The following is a 12,621-nucleotide window of genomic DNA, read 5'->3' as shown; positions in this document are numbered from 1 at the left end:
ACCTACCTACCTACCTACCTACCTACCTACCTACCTACCTACCTTCCTACCTACCTACCTACCTACCTACCTACCTACCTACCTACCTACCTACCTACCTACCTACCTACCTACCTACCTACTTACCTACCTACCTACCTTCCTATCTACCTACCTACCTACCTACCCACCCACCCACCCACCCACCTACATATCTACCTGCCCACCGGCCTGCCTGCCTGCCTGCCTGCCTGCCTGCCTGCCTGCCTGCCTGCCTGCTCCGTAACTGGAGCTGGCCTCTTATGGGAATGTTCCTCGTATATAAGCGGCCACTAGCAGTGTAAGGGATTCGGGCCGCTTAACTCGCACACTCACTAAACATTGTTAATTTGAAAACAGCAACAACCAATCTCATTTCACGAGAAAACAAACAAATATAACACTGTAATTACATGCACTGTGAAATCATTGTGACCGAACAGTGATGTGAAGTTCATTTTTAAAACATGATTGAGGATTAGGCCCGGATTAAATACCAAACACTTAATTCGAATGGCCAAATAAAAGCTACTTTTTAGCTGTTTGTATTAAGTTTGACTCATGAGAAGTGCGGCGTTTAACCCCAACTTAATAGGATTTTTCCTTTGAGGAGTGGGAGCTTAGAAACAAAAGAAAAGTCTCAGTGTTACCCCTTAAAAGTGTCTGCGGCAGCTAACGGGAATGGCCACATACAGAAATGTGTTAATACAAAATTTGTCTGATGGGAGTCAGACAAAGGGGGTTTTGTCAAGGCGGCCGTAAGTATAGTAGAAAAATTTTCATTGTCATGCTGCACCTCTATGGCACACGCGGGATACTAAGATATGGGGCGAAAATAATTTCCACGCATGCGAAGAAGTGCAGCATGCTGGAGGTTTCCGTCGCTGAGGGGAGGAGGGAGGGACAAAAAAGGAGTCCTCTAAAGAAACCTTTCGGGGCATGAACGCAAATGAGAACGATCTCAAGTCGGGAGGGCGTATAAATACTAAAATAAATACCCAGGGGAATAACGAATGTCTCAGGAGTGGAAATGTGCTAATTTATGTAGCGCGTGAGGCCATTTTGGTGCGAACATACCAATGAAAATAGTAGAAAAATTTTCATTGTCATGCTGCACCTCTATGGCACACGCGGGATACTAAGATATGGGGCGAAAATAATTTCTTACCCAAGCACAAATCGCTGCTGATAGGCCAACATACCCCGAAAAAACCCACATTCCTCCCAATCTCAGACGCTCAACTCTTGAAAGGTGTTGTTTTATTATCAATACATCAAGGGAACGCGAGGGATAACCCCTCAAGATTATTACGAGCACGGAACTCAGCCCCTAGCGATTCTGCATGACAAACATTATTCGTCCCTTTGACTGAGCCTTGAGCGAGAAGAGAAGCTGGAAGAGACAGATCCATGACTTTCGGTACTTGGGAATAATATTGTGCTGTTTGAATGCTTTTCCAACCGACATGTCAAGCTACTTGATCATCTGACGCCCCAAGAAGGGACAGGGTTATGGAACAGCCACTCCTAAAACTGTGCATAGTTTCACCCTCATTAATATTAAGAGCCGTAAGGTGGAGGCGCAGACGGTTAGCTACAGTTGATCCCACGAAAGGCTTGGAAGATACGCCGCCCTTCGGTTCGGTAGCACGGAACAAAAAGCCTTCTCGAAGATTGATGTTCATAAGATCAGCCAACTTGACGTACGTGGAGAGATTTATGACGGGGCAAACCACACCGTCATGGGGACATGCTTTAACAGCGAAAACATTAGAGTCTTTTCCGCGGAGCGTTTTTCCAAACTTGTGATGAAACAATAAACCTTGCTTATCAGGGAGTAGGAGAACCTCTTTAGTATAAACACGACCAAGATCAGAAGCTCTGTCACCAGAGTAGAAATCCAGACAGAAGAAAGCTAAATCACGACTGACGATGTATCTTTCCAGCGGGGATATAGATGGTAAAAATGCTCGGTTGCGAAGATAAGTACACAGTTTAATGAACTTGTCGAAGAAAAATGGCACGGCTTGGCGAGGAGAAACCCTTGCTTTTGCTTGTTCCTCGGAGATGGAGGTCAGGTATTCTTTGACGGACGGATGAGCCGCAGGGTTACCAGGGGATATCCCCGACCAATCGCCTGATCGGCCAATGGAATTAAAAATGGAACGCAATTTTCCAATCGTGCTATCAACCGTACCAGCGGCCAATCTGGAGGGGCAGCTTCATTTCTGTTTTAAATGAGAGCCGAACTTAGGACAGCTTGGTGTGTGAATCTTGGTCTTCCCCTTAGAATCTTTCCACACGAGAAATCTAATGACGTCTCTTGGGGAGGCAGAGGTAAGGGTCTTGGGGCTTGGAAGGGAGGACAGAAAGGACTCTAGTTCTAACTGCAACCTGCACTTCTATTTTCATAAGGTTTGGCAGCTCTGACTGATTGAAGTGAGGAGATTCTCCGATCGATGGCAGGCAGATCAAGGGAAACTCTGGAGGTACTAGTAGAACACGAAATTGGAGCGGCTTGATACCCACAATATTGGCAGAAGTTAAAGCCAAAGTCATTGGCGTAACAGCAATCAGGGCACAAGGAGGCAGGTTTCCAAATGCGTGGAACACTTGTGAAGGACTAAGGAGAGGTAAAAGAAATGCAAAGACGAATGGACTTAAATGCTTTTATAAACCAATACAAAACAGATAACTAATATAAAACGAAATAACCAGGCTTTCCCTCAAGCAGTGAAGCTCAATGACCATTCTTCTTGTGGCACTGGGAACAACATGCTCCACCTCAGGACAGGACTGCAGATTGGCATACAGCTCACAAGAAGGATCTTTAGCCAAGTCGAAATTCAAGGCAGAAACACCCTGGATCGCATTATGGGACGCAATTGTTTTTCTCATGCTATCCGTCGCCTTTGTTATCTGTTTTGAAAGTTTGATTGCTATAGCTTGGCCGCCTAAATAGAAACAAATAGAATTCACGATTACAGACTATTACAGCAAGACAAGCAAACAAATAGTACATGCATTGAATTTCATCAACTTACAGGCATCTTGCGTCAGTAAACTATGTTACGGCGAGTTTTTTTACGTGGAATTAACGCTTGATAATAAGGTTAAGGGCCCACTGACGGATTTCTCGCGCGTTGCTAAGGTGCTAATAGAGCGCGTGCTGTATTGCGTGTACGGGTTACTTACGCTATCTGTACGCGCAAGATGTGCAAAAAAAGTTCCTTTCGAGCACTTCTTCAAACTCGCCAAATAAGATGAAACAATAAGATTTACTGAAAAACTTCCTGACTAATAGTTGACTTCACATCTGAGAATCAGTCAGATTAAATTGAACCAGGAAAAGCAGTTTTTTACACATGCAAATAATCTCAAAAGCGTACGCGTACAACTAGCGCGCGCACTGTTCTCTTGTCAGATAAATTACGCATGCGTTAACAAAATGATTTCCGGTTTGCAGAAAAAATCTAAATACTTGGCGGTCTTTAATTTGATTCACTTTTTTTCGACGTTATATTTTTCCGACCTGGGTCGGGAACATAACTAAGTATTCATTTGCTTAAATCATTTTTAAAAAAATTTTTATGGACAAATCAATATTTTAAATCTCTCTAAAAAAATTATTTTCCATAATGAAATGAAACCCATACTTACCAAGGTACAAAAACAAATAAAGATCATGACACCATGAATGATTTTCCGATAACATGCAAAACATCAAAAATTTTAGACTTTTTCTTTATTGGTCACGTGATCATGGGCGTGACCCGATGACGTCATATTTACGTTATGGACTGAGTAAAAGATTCAACCATAACTAAAGAAGAAAAATTGCTAAAACTATATAACCGTGAATGTCCCTAGCAACGGGTCCAAATATATACGTCAGTGGGCCCTTAAAGCGAGGTGCAGAATTTCGAGGTTCTTGCTAAATAATGTACCATCATTAAATTTCACGAAGAATGATAAGATCCCTCTCAGAAAAATACTGAACATATTAAAAAATGAACATTTTCCTTGTTTATTATTCTATCGGTACATGCACATGCAAAGCCCACAATTTCTTAAGTACTAAGCTGACATCTTTCCGACAACTAAAGGGTTTTCTACCATTGTTTATTTACGTTCTTTACTGGCATATTTTCGTTTCATTTCCAATAAGAAAGTCCTTTCGGAAGCCAACTTATGTAGTTGCAATATCTGGCGCCTGCTATTTTTTTCATCGAGGCGTCTCTTTGCAGCTAAGAACGATGCTTCGTGTTCCTGCCAACGCTGTCGCACTCCATGCTTCTTCTCGAGAGTTTCCAGTCGTTTTACGTTCCTAGAAAATATACAATTCAGAGTAAAAATCTACAGTTATAAAACTGCAACTCTCAATACATGGCGCTAAAATCGAACAACAAACTTCCCCTATAAGTATAATCAGTCCAACCCAGCCGTAAAATGATTGGCTACTATCAGTTTTTCTATCTTTACAAAGGAAGAAAAATAATCCTAATTCAAACTTTTTTAAAAACAAAAACAAAACAAACCTGTCAAGCTTGCGCTGTGTTTCCAAGAGTTTATCATCATCAGTGGTCTCGGCATAAGCAAGGTCATTCCTAATGGAAAAAAAGATAAAAAAATCTTTATTTCAGTACGAGATAACTATGTAACTAAAAAGTATATTTCATTCGTGGTGATTGCATTCTCCAGAGCTGCGTATGTCATACATAATGGAAAATAATTCCATTGTAAATTGACTAAGAAATTCGGCCCTATCCCCCACCCGGAGGCAAGGGACTAAGCAAATTGACTAAGAAAAATCCAAGGAGAAAGAGTCAATATCGTATTGCACTTTATACCATGCCATAGAAAATACAGCCAATCAGAATACAGGAAAGTCGTTGTATATTCGACGGTATTCAACCCAACCTTCCCATAGTGCGCTGCGACTGTATTCTCGACGAAATTTAGTAAGCGTATTTTCTATGGCATGGTATAAAATAGTTACACAACACTTTCTCGTGGTATACTATGGAATATCCCACTTGTCACTTGTATTTTCTTGGCATACACACTCGCCTAAAGGCTCGTGTGTATACCGAGAAAATACAAGTGACTCGTGGGATATTCCATAGTATACCACTCGAAAGCGTTGCATAACTAGTATGTATTAGATCGCTTTGCTGTACCTCTATTGCGTTGTATTGCATCGCATTGCATCACTTGAAAAGCGTACCAAATTCATTTTAAAGGGTTCTTTCTGTAAAATGTCTGGCTAAGATAGCAATGTTAAGATAATTTCTCACCTGATGGTTTTGGAAGTCAACAGCAGCTCAACGTAAAGTTCATCCCATTCCTGCGTAAGAACTGAATCCAACAAAAAAGTTAATAACATAGACTGCATGTTACGACATTGAATATGATGTAAGAAGTATTTTTTGTTTCTCTCTCTGCACTGCACTGCCATTTTTCAAATAGTATTGTACGCACAATACGCATATGGACGGCGTCGCTTAAAGTCCAACGAGGAACTTGACTGAGCGGAGGAGAACACATTCAATTAAGGTTTATGAAAAAGGCAAGAAATTATTTCAAAGAAAATGAAGAATACCTGGCAAACTTTTAAACATTTCATCAAGCTGTTTGTTAGTCTTGCTGAGTAGTTCTTTAGCTCTCAAAAGTTTGGATTTAAGAACAGGACCTATAAAAAAAATAATGAAAATAACAAGAACTGAATAATTAACTCCGAAAAAAGCCCGAAGTAACTGGCAGCAATTTTGCCACTAGAAGCTACTTCTTGAATGTTTGACTGCAATGAAAATAATAAATAATAATAGTAAAAAGGAGTTATAAAATTGAAAGTACATGTGATAATAGTCGGACTTTGGTATTGACAGTACACTTGTGAATACACTGTTGTTTGTTGTTGTAATTACAAACTGAATTAACTTTTATGAAACATCCATGGAAACAAACCTAGCTTCTTCACAAGTCCTTTCCCATAATGCAGAACGCCATCAGTAAGGGTGTCAATTCTCTTCTCAGGGGACATCTCCTTAGTTATTGTTGAGAAGTCACGAAGAAATGACCAAAGTCTCTCTGTTCCTTCCCCATCTGTTAGGCCAACTCCTTTAGTTCTTCGAGGACTGAACTTAACCTGAATGCACATGTGTACAAAAAAAAAGTTAATATTTTCTGTGTATTTACACAAAAGGCAAGCTCTGGTACTTCAATGGACTTTAAAAAATTACACAGATATTCCATTAATTATATTTTAATAATTGCTTTAACACATTCGAAGGTATATATACATATATATAACTACAGACAGTACTGTTTCGGCCTTCTGGGCCTCATCAGTGCAGTGCTGATGCTAGGATGGTGGTTAAGCTGTGTAGCCACCCCAAATGATCCCACACTTGTGGTATCATCTAAGCCATGCCAGAGTGCTCAAACTAGCAAAACTAGTGAGCATGCGCAATGCTAGCGGCACTGACTTATCCTAGTAGAGTGCTCAATTTGGACATGAAAGCAAAGCTTTGTATGCCAAAGAGCTATATATAACTGCAGACAGTACTATATATATTATGTATAATCCAGTTTGTTAGTTTGTTACTGGAAACTTGAGTGGATGGTCATTTAATACCAACATGTGCAGCTCATTGTTTCCATTACGGTTATAATCGAGGATGATTTGAACTGTGTTTATGAAAAAGAGATGCCTCAATTAACTAAGACATAAGTCAAGCACGGTACACTATAAATGCAATTACATGATAAAGATGTTAAGTTAATGTTCATGCTACGTGTTGAATAAATTACCAAAATTATACTTCCTTGAATGATGTATGTTACAAACCTGACATGTTGCCTTATGCCCGTAACAGTGAAATATGGGAATGGCTAGCGGAACATTGGCCAGAGCAGACAGAGATTCATTATTCTAGTAAGGAAAATAAACTTGATCAATACAAATACTTTCACAAGGGATAAGTATAAAATGTTAGCATAAGTTACTAATAAGGCAGAATTTATTTATAATTATCTCAGAACTACAGCCGGAATTTTTGACTTGACCGATAAGGTATATTCCAAGGATCATTTGTCTTATCTAGGGATTGGAAACAGGCAATGATGAGGTCGTGGAATATTATAGAACAAGGAAAACAATTTTAGTACTTTACCTGAATATGCTTTGATAAAATACAAGCTACATCATACATAACAATGATTTGCCCTTTTGGCTTTAGTTCTTCTTTCAGCTTTTGGATTTCATAAACAGAATAGGAAATTCTAAAAACAAAAAACAAGAAATAAAGACAGGAATTGAGGTGATGATATTATAGCAGTATAAGGAAAATATATAATATACTGTAAAAAAAATAAGGGAAATATAAACCCTTAGTAATGACAATGAAGTTATAGCACATGAGTTATAGCTAGTTATTCTCACTGAACTAAAGTACAATTTAAATTGCACTTTTTGCTCATTTTCATCATCATCATCATTTTATTTGCCACTTTACAAATTAATACATACAAAATAACTTAAATAGATAGGGCGAGGAGACCTCCAAGAAACCAGAAGGCTTATGGGGGAAGCCAACTCGGGTTAGCAATATGTTTGTAATTTCGCTGTGAATGTGCAGCTAGGTCAATTTTACTTACTAGGCGAATTTTACTTTACTTCAAAGGAAACATATATGCTAAGATGTAAATCAAGATAATTTGCTATTTTATTTGAACAACTACTGTTAAAATCTTTCCCCTTTTATACTTACCTTTCACCATGCTTGATGCTAATAAAGCTTTTTGGGAAGTCATGACGACAAACACTGCCAAATACAACTTTCTCATCAAACAACTTGTTTTTTCCTTTTGATCTCAAATTTGGAAGGACTTCACCAGCATGAAAATGATTGCAATTCTGTAAATAATGGCAATTATGATAATTAAATTAATGCAAATAAATCCCAATCAAATTGTAACACCAAAAAAAACGGATAGAAACCCTCAGAGCAAAGAAGAAGACAACCAACAACAAACTAGACCTGGGTATGAGTATAGCCTGTGCCACATTGGTGGGATTAGTTGCTCTTGCCATTACACCATCACTTAATATGATGAATAAATAATAAACTTATAGTAAAGTGATAGCAATCGAAATGGTGTTATATAAATAAAAATATATTATGTTATTTAAAGTACAATTCTTTATTAATAGTAGTGTACCTGTTCAGACACACTAGTCCCACTATAATGGTCAACAAAGTTGTCCACATCATCCTGATCCCCAAAGAAAAGACCTTGGTGTTTTGGGGTTGCAAAGCCATATCCCTGTGACCGCTTTCTTGATAGGCCAAAGCATGCATCCATACATTCAATAAGAATTCCTTTTTCCTTTGAATAAATAATTATGTGAAATATAAATTAGCATTGCTAATAACTCAAAATACTACTACTGCTTTAAAAAAGGAAAAGTCTGTGTCAAGCCAAATGGCCCATACTGCTGGAACTAGGAGTATTGCTACTCCTCCCCTGGGTGGTACCCATTTATACACCTGGTATAATACTGGTACCCATTTATACACCTGGGTGAAGAGAGGCACTGTGAGAGTAATTAAAAGTGTCCTGCCCAAAAGCACAACACAGTGACCCCGGCCAGGGCTCACAACCGGACCTATCGATCCAGAGTCTAGCACACTAACCACTAGGCAACCACGCCTCCCACACTGCTTTAAAAAAAGGGGGACAATTATAATAAAACTATGTCTAAATGTAACTAGTGGACATGTTAAATCAACAGTAATAAAATGAAAATCAACCTTACAACCATGAATGTCATGTCTTGCAGATCCAAAAAAGAAAAAGAAGTGAGATGCATTTGTAGTTAACTTTTATTACCTCTGGGCAGACTGGGCAATTTGAACCATTATCGATATCCGGACAGTGTCGAACCAAGTGTTGGAGATGGTATTTAAAGAATCTAAAAGACAGATTAATTAATAAAGCTTAGAAAAATGTACAAAATTACAAAATCCTTAAAATGGAACTCAATATTACAAATTAATACCTATACCTTTACCACTGGTAGGGATTTCTCACATCAATTACAGTTTAAAACCTGTGAATAAGAACCTAATTTTTGTCAGCCCTTTTTCATTCATATTACATAAAATTATGTACTGATGTACAGTAATGCCTTATCCAAACTTATTTCCCAAAAGTAATATTTTTTAATTTTAATGTTAGAAAATAAGAACCTGTTGCCAAATTTAAGGCTAAATAAGTTCTTATAAAAAGGGGGTCTAATTTGCAAATTTTAGCCTAGCAGGTTCTTAAATGTTAGGTTCTCACTCACAGGTTTTTACTGTATTTCATTTCTAATTCCCTTAAAGATAATTTACACCAATTACCATGATTCCACTGTACATAACACCGGGCATGATGCTATGAAAGGAAAACATTGAACGACAATGTAATATAAAATGACTATGTATTTAACAATCCCATGAGTGCCTGTTGAATATATCAGATAATAAATTATCATAGCCAACAAGGCAGTTAAGTGCAAAGTTGGCTCGCTGTTATACAATATCCAAGATTCAACATACAATGGAATAATATCTCAAAATTTAAATCAAAAGATTTAAAAATACAACAAAGCCATGCACAGCATATTTGTTGCCCAGTTGGCATGAACTTTTGCCTCTTGACCAATAAAAACTATGGGATATTGCAATTATTTACAGTAACGGCTATTATTGAATATTCTGAGAATTGAATAATACCTGAGTAGCTACATATTATAGTAAAACAAATAAACTTAGCTACCGGTATGGTAAATATTTGGTAATTTACCTGATAATATAGATATGATATTAATTAATAAAAAGTTACATGAATGATACAATTATATTTTTATATTACCTATATTCTTCAAAACAGCCAGAATTTAAAATGGAGTATATAGAACTGACCTACAGGAAACAAAGCAGAAAATTAAAGCTAACTTAACATGACTGTAGATGTGCGCAAGCACACTAGCAAACTCACTCATGTTCATGAAAAGGTAGCTTAATTAAATTGACCTTATTTGGTTTAATAATTATTGCCATGACTGGCATGGCGACCACATGTAAATCAGTGTTAAATGTAATAATTATATATTAAGCAGAAATTTTTAAAATGTGCTATCACAGTGTAATGTGTACATTTAGTCACCAACTTACGATCTTTGGCTGTAAAAGTGGTCTTTTCATTTCAAGGACGTCAGCGAACTCTTTAAGTGAAACTTTACAGCTGATAAACATATCTGTAGCCTGGTCCATAAGCCGGAACTGGAAGGCAGTAGTAGGTCTATCTGGTGAACCAGGCCACAGGTGTAGTCGTACCAAGGTGACAGTCGGATGCTCACACTGGCAGAACCTGATCTTCTTCGAGTGATGATTTCCTAGGGGAAGAAATGCCGTAATAAATAACATTAAACTGTCACTTATAGGCCTCATCCCCCCCCCCCTTAACAATGTCAAAAGCCCCTCTGTTTATAGGACTGGTAGTTAGATAAAGAAAACAATATATTGGTTATAAGCCCTCCCCTGCCTGCCATATTATCTTACTAATATCCGTACACAACACTACATCTAATAAAAAAACAAATTGGCAATGACAAGTTTATGAGTATTATCATTTATATTGTTAGAGTAAATTAATCTTATAATTAAATTCCATATCAGACTTTTTTGACAGGTTGCTTTTTCCAACCTTTTTTATGTAATTATATATTGCTTATAAACCCATCTGGATACATATGAGCTCCCCCATGAAGTGTATAATATTGACCACCAAAAAACACTTTTGATGTAGTATCAAGCCAAGCAGTTTACACTGGCAATAATCATTTAACTGCATAATTTAAGGAACAAATAGACATTTTGGGACACATTAATAACCATAATTAGTATATACCACACACAAGTGAATAGTGCTTTCCACGCGCCCTTATTGGATAACTGATCAGAGGGATTAGCAAAGTATATACTATTCACCTCCGAGCAGCTTAAGAGAAATGAAAACTGCCCTCGCGTGTCCCTTTGTTTACTGAAAGTGATGATTTGGGCAGCTAGTTATTCAACTTGTGCAGTACATACTAAAACAATTATTCACCTGAGTGTCAGTGAATGTGGTGGATATTTACCTCGCCGCTTCGTGGCTCGGTAAATATCCACCACTATTCACCTCCACATCAGTGAATAACTGTTAATTAATATAATGGCAAACAAAAATTCATTTTCTCATAACATGTAAAATAAACAAATAAGCAAAAGCAAACTTGTGCGCACCATGTTCGTCTATGCACTGTATAATCCGAATTTCCCCTGAGGAGCACTGGTGGTCATTTCGGCACAAAACAGTTTGGTTGGGGAAAAGTGGAACAAACATTCCATCCTGTATGGAAAAGACTATTTGAGTTAGCTGCCACTATGCATTTCCCCCCTTGACTATCAGCCCAAAATGTTACTTCTTAACAAGTATTAATAAGGAGGAAGGTACAATTCAGTCGCAAGCAACAGAACACTATCTGCAGTCATTTATTAGCTAAACCCATTTATTTTAAACCGGAATTAAATTAAGTTTATAAACTGGCAATATTAAAATACATTCAATAAATCATAAATCTAAAAACTTTAATTTTTGAAATAAACCTACTTTCCATAGTTCTAACACATGGTAAGTGTTAATTTTGCCATGGAGACTTTTAGAACAGTCAAGACATAGGTAGACTTGCGGCCCGCAGTAGGTGCACCTTGCCACGGCCGCATTTTTCTTGACACCAAACACATACTGTTCTTTTAGGAAGAAACGAGCTCTCGATTTCCGTATTCAACAGACGATCTCTCAATGCGCTCCACTTAATTTCCTCCTGTATTCGACGATTTTCGACGATTTTTCTTCAGGCAGGTCTGCATTGGACTGCTCGATCTCGCGATCGACAGACAAAAATCGTACGGCGGTCTAAAGACCAAGAAATGTCTTGCCTCCTTGAACCAGTACGGTCAACGAACTTTGCCTTAAATGAAACGGGCTTTATGCGCTTCATGATAACACAATATGCTCTCGCTTTACTAAACACCATCCGCAATTTTGGATTTATTTTTGTACATTTTCCTATCTATATGCTGATTGATTGTCATGTAAGCTGGCACAGATGATCATGGGTGGCAATCGTTGTTCTAAATTTAGAAGACTCGGGTTTAACCCATTTAGAACTCGAGATACGGGCAAATTGACTGCAAGTCGAACAACCGATGTCTCTAATGTTACGTCGATTGAGAATGTTTCATTAAGCATAAATTTAGTTTATTCATCATAGGCATTTCAATAACAAAATTACAAAGGGCAAAGTTATCAGTACGATTCGGCCGAAATTTTGTATTAATCTTATATCAGTTTAGGTTCTTAACTACAAAATGGATGTTTAAAAGTGTCATTTATTTTTTTCTTTGTATTTTGGTCGGCTTCGAAAGGAGAGCCAACATGGCGGACTAAAGGATTTCTTGTCATTCCAGGTCAGAGCCTACAGTAAACGTTTTCCAAAAAATATTTCTACGG

The 12,621-nt window shown here is 37.8% G+C and overlaps 1 protein-coding gene and 2 long non-coding RNA genes across 9 annotated transcripts in view; 2 read left to right on the top strand and 1 right to left on the bottom strand.

Annotated features, from left to right (window-relative positions):
• The window catches only part of LOC144638378 (uncharacterized), a 68,500-nt gene that overhangs the window by 20,143 nt on the left and 35,736 nt on the right, over positions 1-12,621 (top strand). The gene's annotated exons all lie outside the window — the stretch shown is intronic.
• On the bottom strand, positions 1,262-12,564 carry LOC144638149 (uncharacterized). Of its 7 annotated transcripts, XM_078497344.1 has the most exons (15): positions 11,719-12,564; positions 11,352-11,457; positions 10,242-10,462; positions 9,940-9,989; positions 8,914-8,995; positions 8,242-8,409; positions 7,791-7,936; positions 7,194-7,302; positions 6,869-6,952; positions 5,986-6,166; positions 5,621-5,710; positions 5,316-5,376; positions 4,557-4,625; positions 4,149-4,345; positions 1,262-2,972 (listed from the first exon to the last, which is right to left on the bottom strand). In XM_078497344.1, exons 2-15 carry the CDS (start codon positions 11,449-11,451, stop codon positions 2,689-2,691), a joined length of 1,842 nt encoding a protein of 613 aa, XP_078353470.1. In that variant the 5' UTR covers positions 11,452-11,457; positions 11,719-12,564; the 3' UTR covers positions 1,262-2,688. The 7 variants fall into 7 exon arrangements, with proteins under 7 accessions (XP_078353470.1, XP_078353473.1, XP_078353469.1 ...); XM_078497347.1 differs by lacking the exon at positions 11,352-11,457; XM_078497343.1 differs by lacking the exon at positions 11,719-12,564 and having other exon boundaries at positions 11,352-11,702.
• LOC144638382 (uncharacterized) overlaps positions 12,487-12,621 on the top strand; it is a 48,971-nt gene continuing 48,836 nt past the window's right edge. Inside the window, exon 1 of the long non-coding RNA XR_013567918.1 lies at positions 12,487-12,578. This is a non-coding gene — a long non-coding RNA (uncharacterized LOC144638382). The remainder of the gene's footprint in view (positions 12,579-12,621) is intronic.

This window comes from Oculina patagonica, chromosome 14 (assembly GCF_052425735.1).
Source record: "Oculina patagonica isolate OP01 chromosome 14, crgOcupat, whole genome shotgun sequence".
NCBI lineage: Eukaryota > Metazoa > Cnidaria > Anthozoa > Scleractinia > Oculinidae > Oculina > Oculina patagonica.
Note: the sequence above shows the minus strand (reverse complement) of the source record. Positions and strands in the feature narration are given on the sequence as shown.

Excerpts from the sequence above, each read along its gene's own strand:
- LOC144638149 (XM_078497344.1), bottom strand. The coding sequence starts at position 11,451 with ATGTTTGTTCCACTTTTCCCCAACCAAACTGTTTTGTGCCGAAATGAC. Across the intron at positions 10,463-11,351 it reads ACAGTGCATAGACGAACATG|GAAATCATCACTCGAAGAAG; the intron begins GTGCGCACAAGT and ends TTCTTCCCCTAG. Across the intron at positions 5,377-5,620 it reads AATGTTTAAAAGTTTGCCAG|TTCTTACGCAGGAATGGGAT; the intron begins GTATTCTTCATT and ends TGTTGGATTCAG.